Here is a 17,301-nt window from a genome sequence, read left to right on the forward strand (position 1 = left end):
AGCAATCCCACAGCCTCAAGGGAAGCATTATTTCAGTGTTTGACTGCTATAATTATAAAAAGATTTTCCCTCATATTTACCCAGTTTGCCTTCCTGCAGCTTCTGTCCTTTGCAGGGTTGTCTCTCGTGCTTTGAACGGTCTGTCTCTGTCTTACCTATAGTCCCCATTAAGAACAGGGCTCATATTGACTTTCAGTTAATGTTGTTAGCTCCTTAATTCCTTACATGTCCCTCACAGTTAGCCTTCGGCCCTGGGAGTTATTAACCTGCCATCCTACCTGCTACTTACAGGGCCAAACATCGACATCGCACAGCTGCGATTCCACAGCCAAACCCAGGCAGCAAACACGAGAGCAACACTCACATGAGAAAAGACAGCTTGGGAGGCAAGCAGTCACTGAGGTCTGCTGTGGCACCCTCTCCATGACACAGTATTTCTGCTGTGATCTGCAGTCAGGACCCTGACCCAAGGCTCCCTGGGATGGCAGAAATTTTCCCAGGTAATGCCAGTACCATCGTGGCTCATGAGGACCTAGAGATCAGGTGAGGTTTTTCTTGCTCTCTGATCTTTGCCATCACGATCCAGACAGGTCTTCTCTAGCCCACAGGAACCAATGCTGCATTTTGTGTAAGAGGAAATAAAGCAATGTCTTCAGGTGAAAACTGCAAAGCCAGCTCAACCATAATCTTCTGAGGACAAAAACTTAAATCTACCTTCAGTTACTTATTACCTCATTCTGGGTGATTTTTTTTGTTGTTGTTTTTCAGTGAAAACAACAGCAAAGAAAATTTAGAAGTCCTTTCCCTCACCCTCCAAAAAATAAAATTGGTTTCTTTTTTCCAAGTCAAAAGGACTGAAACACACAATTTGGATTCTAGCCTGCCCAAAACCAAAATTGGCTTACCACTGTGCTCAAAAGAAAAATTTCCTGTGGTAAAACTGTCTAAAAGAACTACATTGAAGTTCTAATCAGGAGAAGAAATTTACTACAGCTTTGCATTGTTCCTGAGATAGATGCACCTGAAAGTGTTACAGCAAACACTATGTCTGTGCAGAGAAGCTGTGGCTGCCCCTGGATCCCTGGCAGTGTTCAATGGGGCTTTGGGCTGTCTGGGCTAGTGGAGGCTGTCCCTGCTCATGACAAAGGGTGTGGAACTAGATGGGCTTTGAGATCCCTTCCAACCCAAACCATTCTCTGATTCTATGAAACAAACAAGGCGTATTTATTATTTCCCCAAATGGTGTGTAAATACCAGAACATAAACATTCACAAAGGGCAGGGGGTACACCTTGCCTCACTCCTAAGGATCCCAGCTTGACATTCATCACTTCACAAGCTGAGTCCTTGTCAGACCTCAGAAAGATGGAGACAAGACACGACTCCCAGAGAACACCTGACGAGCAGCAGGTTTCTTCCTCCAGCCTTGGCCTGTGAGCAATCCCAGCGCCATTTCCCAGCAATCAAAGGAAGGTCTAACCAAAGGCCCTGGAGTCAGAACCCCCATCTGGGACCAAGCTGAAACAGAAGCCAGCCCTGGAAGCCAGGACCACGTGAGTGCCATGTGTGGTACATGACCTTGGAAAATGGATGTGTCCTTCCTTAACAAGAAGTAAGAGACACCCCAGGCTGTTGACACTGATCTCTGCTGCTCACTGCTGCCCAGCTTGCCATGCCAGCACAGGGGTGAAGCATGGCAGGTTGGACACTAGTATAGGAATTGTTGTGCTCTTGCAGCACTGTTACCAGCAAAGCCTAGGGATTTCTGCTTGAAAAAAGATGGAGAAAAGTTAGTGCAACAAAGCTCTGAGCTGCATTAACCACTCTTGGTTTTCCAGGCATCTGCTGCTGAGCAGCCACAGGGAAATCAGCCAACAGAGGCAGCAATTCCCTGTCTTCCCTTCTAGAAATAAATCATTGTAATAGCATGTCTGTACTAAGCCCAAGTCAAAGAAGCAAGGTGAGAGAGGAAAACCATCTAGAAGAATGATGTTTCTGAAGCTTAGAAGGTAAGTGCAAATTCTTGAAAAAAGTCTGAACAGTTTCTTCTTCAAATAAATATGCTTAACACTGTAATTCATCTTCTAACTAATAATCAGATGAGTTTGGTTTGACAGATTTCAACATTCCCTGAAAACAAACACTTTGCATGAATTAATAGCACCGTTCATTTACCAATTACACGAGGGCTGCCACTTTCTCCCTAAAAATGGAAGGAAATAAACTGAATATCATGTGAAAACAATAGTGGCACTTTCTATTCTACTTTAAGGAAGCAAAGAGCAGTGCCCTCGAAGCTTTCTGATGCTGTTCAGTATTCATTTCAGCAAGCTGGCTCTGTTCCTGAGCCTCTCTGCTTCTCTGGTTGGTGCAGTGCAGGCAGCAGCTCTGAACTCTGTAAGGATTGTTTAGTACCAGCTGGGGAATTGTCCAATTTGCAGTAATCTTGTAACAGGGAAAGCAAGTCTTGAGAGACAGTAATGAAGGTGGTGGAGTCATCCCCAAATATTTTTAAGGAAATAGCTTGAAAATTTCATGTTCTGCAAAGCAACTTGTTCCACTTTAAACACTGTTTTCATCAAGTTCTCATACTGACAACAATTAAAAGAATCATTATTTGTTATCCCTCCCCCATCCAGGCTCTGCATAACATGCTGCGGAAGGACAGGTCACTTTTAAATTCACCAGACCTGTGATGCCACTGTGATCATGGACCTCAGACTCCAGTGCTTATGCTTTCAGGCTGCTCTTAATTTTTTTTACATTCCATAGCACTGGAAAAACAGCTCAGTAAAATACCTACACTATATTTACCTCCAGAAAAAGGTTTTTCATTATAAGAGTTCCAACTCTGAAAAAATCCCCGCAATTATTTTCTGGCTAATTTCACCTTTCCTTTAGTACCTAAATGGGGGTGGTGGGTGGTGGTGGTGATGCTCTGTGATGCAGAAATCAGCTATTCAAACATGGAGACATGTTGCTGTAGGCCATCCAAAGCCCAAGACAAAAGGGGGGTTTAGAAAGTTGGGAAAAGTTTGATCCTTTGCAACGCGGTGGAGGCAAAGATGGAAGTTCTGTGTTATTCTTGTAAGGACACAGAGACACACACCCCTTTCTCATTCCCCTTCCCTTCCCCATGAAACAGTAGGTACACTACCTAAGTACTTGCCACGACTGTCAAAGATGGTACGTTCCTGACTACAGAAATTAAACCCACAGCATCTACCTTACTGTGGGACAAGCTGAAAGCATTCCTATGCCCACCTCACAGCCTGACAACAGCAATGCTGGAAATTCAGCTGTTGTTCAGTAACCAACCACCAACAATGCCAGTACAGCTGAAATCAGCCTGCAAGGAGGAGAAAGTCTGAGAGACAACAATACATTAGAAACAGCTGGCATGAAATGAAGATGAAATTATACATATCTTATGAAGCAATTTGTGGCACCAGAACCTACAGATCCATGCTTCAGGAGATAAAATCACTACATCTGAACTAAAATTGTTGGGTTTTTACAGTTGTTTCTTTACAAAGAACGATTTTTGCTTATATAGATGGAATTTATTGCTAAAGTCACCAGAACCTACTACTTTGCTGCAAATATACTAGTGCCACTACACTCAGAAAATTAAAAATTAATAAGGCAGATGAAAGCCTTTGACCTATCCCTCTGTGGAACATTTGGGAGAAAAATGCATTTCACAGAATGGAGTCAGGCATACATGATTTTCATTTATTTAACAGCATCATCATGAGATTCAGGCATCTCCCCATGCAAGAAACTCTCATTATCAGAGACTAAGAGGTTATCAGGAGGAGCATTAAAGGACTTCTGTAGTTCTTGTGTATGATGATTAACTACCCAGTGTAGCAGGAAGAAAAATGGTTAAACAGAGTCAGTGGCATCACATGTTTCAAGAACAACAAAAACTGCAGAAAACAAGGTTGGCCTCATTTATTTTCCCACTAAAAGTGCAGGGAAATGAAAATACAGTGGTACCAACTCACAACAGCACTTGAGAAGCACTGTCAGTGAAGAAATAAAATACAGGCATTCATTTTCCCCATGGCCACTGTCATAGCCAAATAACACAAAGATATTCCATTAAATTCACAGAGATGTTCCCTTTTGGTGTGCAAGCATTGTAACATCTCAGAGCTAAGCTGAAATCAGGGCTTTGAGTCCTCTCCAGTACAGTTCCCACAGGACTGCACTTAAATACTGCTTGTGCCTCAGACCAGGGATCATGTGCAGACTCCCAGACTGTTTTCCATAGCTCCAGAAACACTGCTAACTGGTACCATGACTGCTCCTTAATTGCTTCTGGGTTCCACCCCTCCAACAATAATCGCTGCCCTCATACGTGAGGTGTCAGGACAGTGGCAATATGCAGGCAACACAGAGAGATCAGATTTGCTACTGTAAATCCACTTAGCAAAACCAACTAATTTGCTGTCAGAAAGCGAAGCAACGAGTGTCTTCCAGAGGAGAAAGAAGTAATTGTTAAGGAGGGACTGGAATTACCTTTGACGTAAGTAATTTCTCCAGCGTGGAGCTTCAGGATGTCAGTGATTATTCCTGAGAGCAAAGTGTAGACAGCGAAGCTTCAACTTAACCCGCAGTACATGCAGGCAGCGCTCCCTCCCACTAAGCACAGCTGTGTGGGTTCTTTTGTTTCTAGAGGGGTTTTTTTGGTTGTTTTTTTTGTTTGGCTGGGTGTTGTTCTGAGCGTGTGCAATCATCACAGTATAAATAGAAACGTCTGCACTTGTTCCTTTCACTGACACCCCTGGGAGATTCAAAGGAATCAAACATCTGTTCCCAGACTGCAGCAATCTGAATGATGGGCAGAACCCACTCAGGTACTGGATGACAGCCATTGATACTCACACTCTAAGTGGCCTGGCCAGCAGCAGAATGCAAGGACAGAGTTTAGGGTGACTGAGCTCACTTTCTGTCTCCTTTACTAGCTTTCTATTAATGACTGTTGGCAAAACTCAGTCTGCAGAATCAGTTACTAGCTGAAGCGTAAGTCTGAAATGAGCCTGCAAGGAGAGAAAAGTCTCTTGGAAAAAAGATGGGAATGAGAAATAAAATGAAATTACTTATATAAAACCATTGTGTCTGGAGGACAGAAAAAGATCCCTCTGACACATGCTCTGGTTGAAGCTTAGCCCAGTGTGAAGCCCAGTGTGAAGCAGTAATACATCAAATACTGTATTAATAACACAATAAAATAACACAAATAATGAAAATAATGCATAAATGCATATTGCATTAAAAAATTAAAAGAAGAATGTCCTTCCAGGAAAGTCTGACCTAATGTTTCCTTGAGGTTGTACACAGAGATCACAATGAAGCATAGTGCCAAAAGCCCTGTGTGGTCTCCGACCGTGTCTTTTCTAGCAGAAGCGGTCTAGGCAGTGTAACTTTACAGCACAACCCAAGAAGAAAAGCTTACTAGTTTATATCCAGCACTGGATCCAGTAATGTAGGGTGATTACTGTACTTCTGGACCCAGGTTAGCACTTCTGCACAGCTCGCACTGCATGAGAGAGCCACACCAGTTGACACAGTACTAAGCTGAAGGTCTCTTCAGCACCCAAAAACCTTTATCTGATACTCACTACAGTCTTTCATTCCTTGTGTTTAACATGGGCTATAAGAAACTACAAAAATAGCCCAGTTCATTTCTCAAAGAAAACTCGCTTTTCATAAATTAGAGTAACTACAAAAAACTTCTTGGGTCACTGAAAAGAAAATGCTGATCCAGTGGAGCAATACCTGAAAGGTTTGCACCAAACTTTGCCAGAGCAAGGATTTAAATGGAAGATCCAAATAAGGAGCAACATTCTTACTACCACTAGCTTATATAATTGAATCAAGGGATGAACCTCCCACTAACTTCACTGTCTGGGCATGAAGTCATGGTAGTGACACTCAGCCTCTCTCTACAAAGTGTGAAAGTTATTTCCCTAAGCAATGGCACTATGCTTATGGGTAGCTGGAGCGACATAGTATGTATTTTTTCATTTGAAAATCACTGTCACTGCAGCACAAAGTAAAATGAAACTCTTAACATTCAACTGAGTACCAATACAGAAAATAACACGGCAGAGGATTTTCATAAATTCATGATGTGATCCGTGATCAAAACCCTCTCTTTTCTGCAGAAAGCATCCTGGACAAAAAAACTAGAGCCACTTACATTTCTTACCATGTTATGTGTTACACTCTTGCATGCATTAAAATTACTGCAGAACAAAACTGCACCTACCAAATGTTCCTAGGTGCAGCAGCCAGCTATCGTAGGTACATACGTGATGTACAGCTTTAAACAATTTTTGACAGTGATGCAAAGTAAAGTTGATATAAGAAAGAAATACTAAAGATAAAGAAATAAGGAACACAAAATGAAAAATAGCAAAGTACACAAAAACACAGTCTGATAGTAATTCATCAATGTAATTGATGTGCAGGAAAGCTGGCTATTTGTGAAATTTGCAAATTTCTGCTCAGAAAATAGAAAAGGGACAAACTTCTGTTAATTGGTGGCTGCAATAATCTGCTGGGACTTGGATGTACTCAGATAATATTTTCGCCTACTCAGAACAGCTACATCACACCTTACTGCACGGATTGTAAAGAAAATCAGGTAAAGGTAAATGGATGTGCCAGAAGTAAAGAGATTATAAATAAAAAGGAAACACCATTCATATCTTTTTCTTTGTATCGAGCATCCTTCTGCTCATCTAAACCTCTTACAGCCCTCCAACAGCCCTTTTAATACAGCAGCAAATAAACCTGGATATACTGCATGTCCGACCCAGGTTCTACTTCAGCTTTACCCTGTTTTCTTATTTCTAGCAATGCATCACCTTTGCTTCAGAGCCTCTCCGGAGCCCAGGCAATTCACAACTAATCAATGAAGTAAGCAAGCTCCTGTAAAAGGCTTAAAAAGCATTACCCTTCAATCTTGCATTGTGATTACCTCAGAATAATTACTTCTGGAGATAACTGATGAAGATCATATTAGTCTAAGGCAAAACTGAGACCTGGCTAAGTGTAAATCAATTACAGCTGAAAAGAGAGGAGAGGGGACAAAGATATTATAGGGCTATTGCTATTATTTACTGAGCAGCCATGGAGAATTCAAATGATTTCTTGTACTTACAATAGCTGTCGGAGTGGAAGCCAGCACACAGTAGAGCACAAGAGGGGAAATGAAGCTCTCATCCTCGGTTCCAGGGTACGGTTTCATCAAATTGCCATCCTGACAGAAGAAACCTTGGATATGCACCTGGAAAGTATCAGTGCACTCGAAGTAGTAGGCGAGCAGAACAGTCCCAGCCATGATGACAAGCTGAAAATACAGCATGGTCACACAGAGACGTTAGTTGCTTTTTTAACAGACGCAGCTCTGCCTTTGAGGCACTCTAGTCCTGCCGACCATCCTCCCTTTATCGTCACCCCGACAGCCCTGGCAGTGAGGGTGTGTGAGCGCCTGTGTGTGTTCCGGCGCGCCCGCTCGGTAACATCTGTTACATAAACGTTTTGGCAGTGAACGTCTGGGGTAGGAGTGGGTCCCTAGCACGGCTGGTAGAGGGACGGGAGCTCTGACAGCTACTTCATCAAAGGGCATGTGAGTGTCAGTGGCAGCAGCGGTCAATGAAAGCTAGCAGGACGAGGGGCAGCGCTACAGGAGCCAACAGCGACGAGCTAACAACCTGTGCACAGCGGCGGGGAGCTGGAAAGGGTTACTGCAGAGGATAAAGGAACCTGAAGCCAAAATAAGTCCCTGATGCAGCTGTGAGGCCATGCTTGGGAACCTGGAGCCTGTGCTGCACCACAAGAGCCCAGATGTGTGTCCCAGATGAAGACTGATCCTGAGGGAAGCCTGTCTTCTGCCACTCTCCCTTCCCTGGAGCCTCTGTTCGCAAGTAACGCTTCAGGAGTTAACTCAGAAATCCCAACTCCCAAGTAACCAACTGGGGCAACTGGGCACTGCCCAGCTTCCCCACTCCACCATGACTGCTTTTGGAAAAGATTCTGGCTCGAGTCTGGATCTTCATCTTTACACATATAAACTGCAAGGACCCCTCCTTGTCCTTTTTTATTTGGTAGTTTATTGCTGGCTAAATGGGCTGGCTGGAAAACCTCAGCTATCAACCTTTTTTGTATATACCCATTTATTGCACATAAGCTACTGTCCATGTCTGTGTTAGCTTCCCATGCTGCTTCAACAACTGATCTCAAAACAATCTCATGAAGGTTGTCACAACACACCTCATGAAATTAGCAGGTACACCAGTTCACTGTTCTTGTTCCCCCTCTGCCAGACCACACGAAAAGAAATCTCACGTCACAATCCTCATAATTTACACAATTAGCAATATTGATTTGGAAATTATGACAATTACAGGATCTGATTATAGAGACTATGCCTCTTCCCAGTATTACAAGAGTTGTCACATACACAAGCTATCTTGTCACACCATAGAAAATAACAAAGTGAAATAACCCACAGAGTGGCTTGGTTTCAGTATTTTACCTTCAATATTTATGCATCAAAACTGTGAAATCAGAGGAATCACTGATGGAAGTATCATAGAATCACAGATTGGTTTGGTTTGGAAGGGACCTCAAAGCCCATCTCGTTCCAACCCCCCTGCCATGTGCAGGGATACCCCCCACTAGCCCAGGCTGCCCAAAGCCCCATCCAGACTGGCCTTGAACACCGCCAGGGAAACAGGGGCAGCCACAGCTTCTCTGGGCAGCCTGTGCCAGGGCCTCACTGCCCTCACAGGGAAGAATTTCTTCCTAAGCTAAATCCACCCTCTTTCAGTTTAAATCCACTTCCCCTTTTCTTATCAGCTTTAGATGGAACTGCTAGAGTATGCAATTTCTTAAACATATAGCCGAAAAAGTCCTTATTTTTTCAACTTTCTTTGCTTATCCTTACATTTTCAAGAACCCCCCCCTTTTTTTTAACAAACATAAAGTAATATTCTGCCATTTGTGTATTCCCCAGAGACTTTTACAGCATCCTGGATGAACCTATGGAAGTCCATACAAACAAATACAATCCTATACTTAAGGACTTAAAACCTGAATTTAACTCCTTGAGCAGCTATAGATTTCCTGATCAAACCTGGGCAACTCAGTTTTATAAATTAACATCAGAGGAAGACATTGCCAACATCACTACTCTACCTGGCATGCCCAGATAAATACATTTGAGTTTACAGTATGTCTGGATATAGAGGATATAGTTCCAGCACCTCATATGCACAACTAACTTTGACCATTGCCAAATGCTGCCACAGTGCTGCTTGAAAATCTCTCCCACACATAAAATGCAGCTCTAGTCTGACGTGCCCACCATTCCTGACCTATAACACCATAGATACCTCAACAATAAACCCAATCCTGGTCACACTTCAGTTTCTGTGTTTTGTTCTTTTGAGAAGGAAAAAAAACAGCATCTGCAAAAAAAAAAAGATCTGAATTGTGAAAAGATCAGATCCCCTTGGTTATGCCTATCACAGCAACAGCAGACATCAGAAATTAGACTTCTAGCTCAACAGTCCCTCCTACAGTCCCATGATGACAGGGGATGATGTGAGATACAGAAAGGACAGTCCAGCTATTGCCACGGATAGAAGAAAAATTTTTGCTGTTTTACAGTCAGTGAAGACCACATCTGTGTGGCATGTTCCTGTACCTCATGTTGAGTATTCACAGCTCTAGGCAGCTTCTCAGCAAAAGGCAAACAAGATGGAGAATGTATTTTCCTTGTCCCTTCCCTTTTCCCTTTTCTTTCCTCCCCTTTCCCCATTTCCCCCTTCCCTTCCCTTCCCTTCCCTTCCCTTCCCTTCCCTTCCCTTCCCTTCCCTTCCCTTCCCTTCCCTTCCCTTCCCTTCCCTTCCCTTCCCTTCCCTTCCCTTCCCTTCCCTTCCCTTCCCTTCCCTTCCCTTCCCTTCCCTTCCCTTCCCTTCCCTTCCCTTCCCTTCCCTTCCCTTCCCTTCCCTTCCCTTCCCTTCCCTTCCCTTCCCTTCCCTTCCCTTCCCTTCCCTTCCCTTCCCTTCCCTTCCCTTCCCTTCCCTTCCCTTCCCTTCCCTTCCCTTCCCTTCCCTTCCTTCCCTTTCCCCTCCCCTCCCCTCCCCCTCCCCCATTCCCATCCTTTTCCCCTTCCCCTTCCCTCCCTCTCTCTGTGACTGAGCAATGATGTGCCATGGCAGACACCAAGGCACAACTGCAATACAGGGTCAAACCGGCTGGCAGCAGGGGTGCCAGCAGCAGGAGCCCCTTCAAGGGAGTGAAGTTTCCCTTGGTGATGAGGCACCAAACAGCTGCAGTGTGGCCTTGTGGCCATTCTGGAATGGCAGAGCTCAGGAGCCCAAGTTCAGAGACGAAAATGGGGCTGAGGTGACCCCATGCATCTGCTCTTGGGATCGGTCCTGATGCATCTCTGCAGACACCGTGTAGAACCACATATGGCAATAAAATTGTGACCATTATTTTTTTCTTTAATATTTAATCACAGATGTATGTTTAATCTCCCTTGGTGGGTACTGTAAAGCTCCCCAAACATTGGTTTTGAATCACTGGTCACAGATGCCTCCATCACCTTTAGTCCACTTAACCTCTTCTGATTTCTAAAGCCTGGACCTAAAATGAGACATGCACCAGCCCCTGATTTCTGTAGCTGCAGTCAGTTTCTGGCAGATAAGCTGCTTCTCCCTCTTTTCAGGTTTACAGTCATTGAAGGAAGCAGTGAAGAAGAGCAGGTTCGTTGACTTAAGATAAAGACACAAAACACCCAGATGCATAATTCAGAAGACACAATGCAGTTTGACATTTTCCAGGGTTTGTTTATCCTTATCATTTCATTGACTTTACTTGGGAAAAATTAAAAAAGCTCAGTAATTCACTTTAGAAAAATGGCCAATGAATAGAAGTGTCTGAGGTGCTTAATGGCCTCCATTACCACAGTATTTAACTATGTCATAATCCTTAATATTTATCATCACTACTCCATTTTAAGATAAGAAAATGCTCTTATCACCATTTTACAGAGCAGGGACAAAAGCAGAGGAGATAAAATGACTGCCCTTAGGTCACACTAGAGGCTGTGGCACAGCCAAGATTTACCTTTCTTCCAGACCAGATTTTGCTGGATTAGTCAATAATCTGCACATGAAAAAACCCTCAATGATACACCCTTAGGTCCTGATTCTGCAGCAGCTCATTCCTGACAGCGTTAAGACAACACACTGTATGTCTGGTTCAGCCCCATTTAAAAACTCCTGCTTGATTTTAAATCAAGCTTGACCGTCTGGACTCAAACAACTGGTGTGTGTGGTTTTTTTCCACAAAGCCAGCTATTTAAATGGATTAATTTAAATAGCTTAACACCTGCCCCTCCCCACAGCATTAAATTCTGTACCACTCTGCAAGCCCACACTGATTCTGTCCTTGCAGACCTCTCTATCACTGCTCTTGCTCCTCTTTAAACCGTGTTCTCTGCAATCAAAAAATTACTTTCCTAAATATCCAAGAAGTATGAAGCAAGTCTTGCAATCTTCTTTGGGCAGTTGGTAATTGTTTTCTGAGGATGCTGACCAGGTATTAGTGTAAGATTGTGTCCTAACTGTGAAGAATATTCAAAGTAAGCAGTATAATTCAGACACACTAACAGCAGAGCTACTGAGATGCATCCAGAAATCCTCCCCTTTGCCTTAATACTCTGACAGCACAACTCAGAGACAGCTGCACATCCAAACCAAAATTATAACCACAGCAGATACTGGGACTCAGGTTCCAGACTACACACAGTCTCTTTATTCATGGCAAAGCACTTCCCAACAGCACTTCCCTGTTGTCCCCTTAACAACACTCAAGATGAATTTTGGGGTTTTTTTTTTTTACTGTTACCTACAGAAAGGAGGCGACTGTTTTCCAAATAAGAAAACAAGAGGCCAACTCCATTTGGGAAAGGGACATAAAGCTGTAGAAGAGAGATATGGATGTTAAAAGACAGTAGACACAGTGGGAGGCAGAGCTTTTCAATCAGCCTATAGTGAAGACTCCCCAGAGTTCTTAATGGTGGAGCAAGAAATTGAGGAAGGAAAGGAAGAAGCTGTAAAAATTTCTCATGTGCTCTGCAGTCATGTAAATTCTTAAGACAGACACATGACCACTGCAAAAATCTCCTTTTGCTGTGTGTTTTGTCACTCATATAAATCATAATTAAAATCCTTATGAATGAACTTGAAAAGCCCCAAGTACTGCTGGTATTTATACACAAATAAGGAAATTCTTGCAGCTTATCAGCCTTCCCACATGCTACTGATAATATATCTTGCAGTGTCTTTAATGTGCATGACTGATAATTGGAAAATTGTTCTTGCACACAAATTACAACATAAAAGACTACATTTTTATTCCTTCTGAAAGAAACCAATCCAATATTTTGCATGAAGCATTCCTTAGCCAATAGTCAATGAGATGCCTGTTGGTACCCTTGCCCAGTTTGTTTCCAGCAAGATGGGTTTAAGTTCATGGGCTGAAACTGTCACAATTTCCTAAGCAGAGCAGTATAAGCCTGCACCACCATCTTCAACACTCAGCACTCATGCTGTGGCTCACACTTCCACCCATTTTGATCAGGCTTCCACCTTCCCCTCTGAATAAACTTTAGTGAGGAATTGTTATGCAAAGCCACTGGGTGATGGGAGCCTGACTCCTGGAATAGACTCACTGGATCATTCAACAATCTTTGTGCATGTGTGCCATGAGAACAGACTGGTTAGCTATGCATTGCTCAGGCATGGGTCCAGGTCCCTCTCTGTGGAGGAAGCCAGGTTCTTTTTCCTTGGAGATGGGAACTCTAGTCTTGCAGGTAGCAGCACAGCATGTTGGAAGAAAGCACATGGGTTGTTAAATTTCACCACACACTTTTACCTTTTTTTTTAAAAGCAGATCAAACCTCTACCAAAAAATTACTGAGGCTGTTCCCTGAAATATCCTGATTACAGAGAGGGCTCAGTAACTCCTGCAGTTCAGGGATCAAGAATTCTTTGCATTTTCTGTGTTTATTTGTGGCCAAACCACCTACTAAATCATCCATCACCTGATGCAGATTTCTTAACACTAGTGTTTGTACCTGACACAAATAGAGAAAGAAAACATGTCATTAGTTACATTTGGCTTTCTTCAACAGCCAAACTTTCTTCAAATACTGGCAGAAGAATTACAGGCTCAAGGAAAACACTATTTTTGGATCACTACACGACAATTTTACTTAAAAGGGTTACTTTGACAACCTTTTTTCAGTATGTTTCTGGAAAACTTTATCAGGACTCCTGAAACTGTCTATGCTGAAACCCCAACTATAACTTCTTAAGATAGGTCTACATTTTCATATTGTGGAGCAGTCAGGTGGTAAGAAAAACATTAAAGAACCCTCAGACAAGCCTATTCTTACAAATAACAAAGAAGATGGAAACCACAATTAATTAGAAGTCCATCTGATCCAGATGTGGTAGCAGCTAAAGGCAAATTTTCACATTGAGGTACATATACTGTACATAGAATCCTAACTCCTGTTAGCACTAAAGGGAGTAACCAGTGTGAATTCTCAGGGTACCAACAAAAATGTCAGTCTCTACAGTTTATTAAATTTCTGTTTTGTACCATTTTATCACAACTGACATCCCTTACAAGGTTTCACCCTCACACTTGTGTAGCATATCCAGGTTTGTAGAAAAAGGATGAGCATGTCAGGCAGAAAAGGCTCTTAAGAGTCTCTGACTGCAGTGAATTAATGTTAATGGATAGTAAGGATCTGGCTGACTGTGTAATCCTTTAGGTTGGCAAGGGATTTAATGCAGCAAATGATCTAATTTTTATGAAAATATTAAAAAAAAAAAAACAAAAAAGATGTGGCAGCTAGAGGAATGTGTAATGAACAAATACTTCACTTTGAGACAGTGAGAAGAATAACCTGTTTTGGACTTCCACTTAATGGTAAAATAATTCCAAGTGAACAAGTTTTATTTTGTTGAATAACCACGTATTGTACACTGTCAGAACAAATATGAAAGCCAGTGATCTTCCCAAGCTATGCCTCTTCAGAAATATTTTCTCTCTCTCACCTGAATCAACTGACTTTACAATCTGATTCTGAAGCCAGTCTCCCTAACCAACTGCAGCACACAAAAGTCATGGTCCATTCTGAGAGCATGCCCCAGGACGTGGCTTTAGAGGAGTTTTTCAGTCCTGTTAGCATGGTGGCACAACCTGGACAGCAACTTGGAAGCAGAGAGGGCTTATTGGCACACGCAGGCTTTTGAAGCTGGACGTTTGTAGAAATCAGAGGGGTCTCTGCAGGACTTTCTTCCTAAGGCACTTGCTTCAGAAAAAAAAGTCTTGTAAAAGTATCACTGCCTCAAAAAATTCTGACATCTGGTTAAAAACTGTTTCAGCTTCTTTTTTAAATGCAATAATCCTTGAAGAATTTCTATGTGCTACACTACATAAACTTAACATTACTTAAGAGCTCATCCATATACAGAAGTCAGGTTTCTCCAGCTCTGGCCATGGAGTTAAAATTCTCATGAGGGCAACAGAGACATAAAGGCATAGAAGTGCTGCAACCAGTACAACTTTTTCATATGTTGGAAATGAAAAAAATAACAGAACGAGGCACCTTGATTATCAGGTGTAATGCAATCCACTCTACACACTGCTCCAATTCCTTTGGTTTAAAGCAACATCTTTCAACCTTTTAATTTGTAGATCCTTCAAATTTCACCAGTGACTCATGTAATAAATGCAAGCTTGCTTTCTTTGAGTGGCAACTGTGACCCACAGATCACGCAGGGTGAAACTGTCAGCCTGAAGGAAGGAAGGATGCATACCCACATGTTGTGCTGTGTATTACAGCAGCGCGGTAGATTTTGGCTAAGATCTGAGTATAAAAATGAATCAAGACCAAAGCATTAGAGACAAATATCCTTGCATTTGCTCAGGTACTTGTGTAGGCTAGGAATAATCAGAGATTCTGCATCCAGTTTGCTGAAAGCAGTATTTGTTAGAAAACTGATGTAGAGCTGGTGGATTTTAAAACTCCACTTGCAGGGGTCCATGACAAGCTTTAATTCTCTGGTACTCCTATTAATTAAAAAGATATTTTTCCTCTGGTACTATCTTTTAAAACTTACTAATTCTCCATATTGACACAGAAATCTAAGCTGCATGTGACTGTCACTATTATCTTTGTTAACACTAGAGATGGAATTGCTTGGAATGGATTTTGTTTCTGTCTCCTTTATTGGACCTGTAAGTAGATGGAGGACCATCTTCATAGTCATAGGATACTGGGAATGGTGATGCTAACTTGCCTGTTGATGAGCCACCATAGGAAACAATGTATGTTGCAGACCTGATAATTACCCTCTTTGCTCCTACATCCAGCTAAGTGTGAGGTGTGTACTTCCCAACTGGTCCTGCCTTCCTCTTAATTCCTCATGTTAGTGACTTAAGTACTAGAAGCCCTAGACATCTCTGTAACTCAAGGTCTGCACTTCAGCTGTTTTGTAGTTGTTCAAATCACAGGCTGATATATGATGTGTACTGGATCTTGTCACAGATGCACCCAAGTTAGGGGTCAGGTAGCATTCCTAGTTCTGTTTCTGTGTTAAGGCTGCAACACCATTGAACGATGCTCTGCACTCTCACTGATAAAAATCAGGGCTTTAATGCTACAGAATTCGCTGGCCTTTTCTCACATCCTCCATTAACATTCCAGTACTATGGCTGTCCTGTTTCAGATGAGACAGAGTTGATTTTCTTCACAGATGAACCGTGTTCACACAGGGCTGAGGCTGTTTCTGCTCCTCACCCCACCAGTGAGTGGGCTGGGGGTGCACAACGAGAGGGGAGGGGGGACCGCCAGGACAGCTGACCCCAACTGACTGCAGGGATACCCCAGACCATATGATGTCATGCTCAGAATATAAGGGACTGGGGAAGAGGAAGGAGGGGGGCAGGTTTGGAGTGATGGTGTTTGTCTCCCCAAGTCACAGTTACACGTGGCGGGGCCCTGCTTTCCTGGAGAAGGAATTCCTTGGTTTGTTTTGCTTGGGTGGCTTCTGCTTCACCTGTGGAACTGTGATGTCAACCCAGGAGTTTTCTCACTTTCACTCTTCAGCAATCTCAGGGTGGGGAGGGGAGTGAGAGCAGCTGTGTGGTGTTAAGCTGCTGTCTGGGGTCAAAGCACGGCAATGACACGTGTGCAGAGGTGTACCCCGTGCATGACACTGCTGCATTAAATGCCACATGGCTGTGAGCAGCAACAGTCTTTCTCCCTTCACAGTCCCCCTGGATTCCTGCTGAAAGGCAAAAATGCCCAACTCTCTGCATTCAAAGGCAGTATCTGTACGAGGTATTGGTGACTGGGAGTCACCCCCTGGGGGTCTGTGGGCCGAATACTCTGTCTTGTTACAGTCTCACCCTGCTCCCAATGCACTCTTGGCTGATGGCTGGACTGCCTGGGACAGCCTCTTTCCATCAGCTCTGCCTGGGAAGGCTAACCTCACTCTTCTCTGATGCCTGAAAGGGACAACACACATCTCCTCACTCTCTTCACAGGGTATGAGGGTATGACACAAAGGGGTAGAAGTCCCTACAAGAATAGATGGTCAACCAACCCTACAGACAGTTGCACAGGGTTTTATGTTCCCCAGAGAGGCAGGGGATGAATGGACAAGGAGGAGAGACTCAACAGCACAGGTACTGGAAACTGGGAAAAAGACAGTAGTGTCTTTTTATCACTACCAGCAAAGGAAAAGCATTTCACCCTTGCTTGAAGACAGAGGAAATTAATCCCTGGCACTCTCACGGATTCAGGTAATACCTGTGTTGCCATATGCTAGAGAGCCTCTGCAAAAATCAATACCAATGATATCTCTTCTTTAGGTAGAAAATAGATAATAACTGCTGAAAAAAGGCCTATCACTTAGCTCCCTCTATTATAGCCCTGAACAGCAATACATCTGTTCAACCTCTTGCAATTTCTCTCTTTTGGCAAGCTATATTTCATTATAATAACCTGCTTCCTTTAGAAAATTTTCAAGATTCCTTCTCTCCTTTGTGATTTAGTTCCTACACAGTCATGCTATACCACTTTGTCCCTTTTACTAAACAAAGAGCAGAAAGAATTCATGTGTGACATATTTAAGGATTTTTTTTTTTTTTGTGACAGCCCAGGCCTTTTTATGGAGCAGACTTAAAA

General features: G+C 42.9%; 1 protein-coding gene across 1 annotated transcript in view; it reads right to left on the reverse strand.

Annotated features, from left to right (window-relative positions):
• Positions 1 to 17,301, reverse strand: part of PLPPR1 (phospholipid phosphatase related 1) — a gene marked incomplete at both ends in the record, with an annotated part of 74,291 nt that overhangs the window by 28,451 nt on the left and 28,539 nt on the right. Inside the window, one exon of the mRNA XM_084278924.1 lies at positions 7,177 to 7,365. Within this exon, the coding sequence (XP_084135050.1) occupies positions 7,177 to 7,365 (189 nt within the window). The remainder of the gene's footprint in view (positions 1 to 7,176; positions 7,366 to 17,301) is intronic.

Source organism: Gallinula chloropus (assembly GCF_964237585.1).
Source record: "Gallinula chloropus genome assembly, chromosome: Z".
NCBI lineage: Eukaryota > Metazoa > Chordata > Aves > Gruiformes > Rallidae > Gallinula > Gallinula chloropus.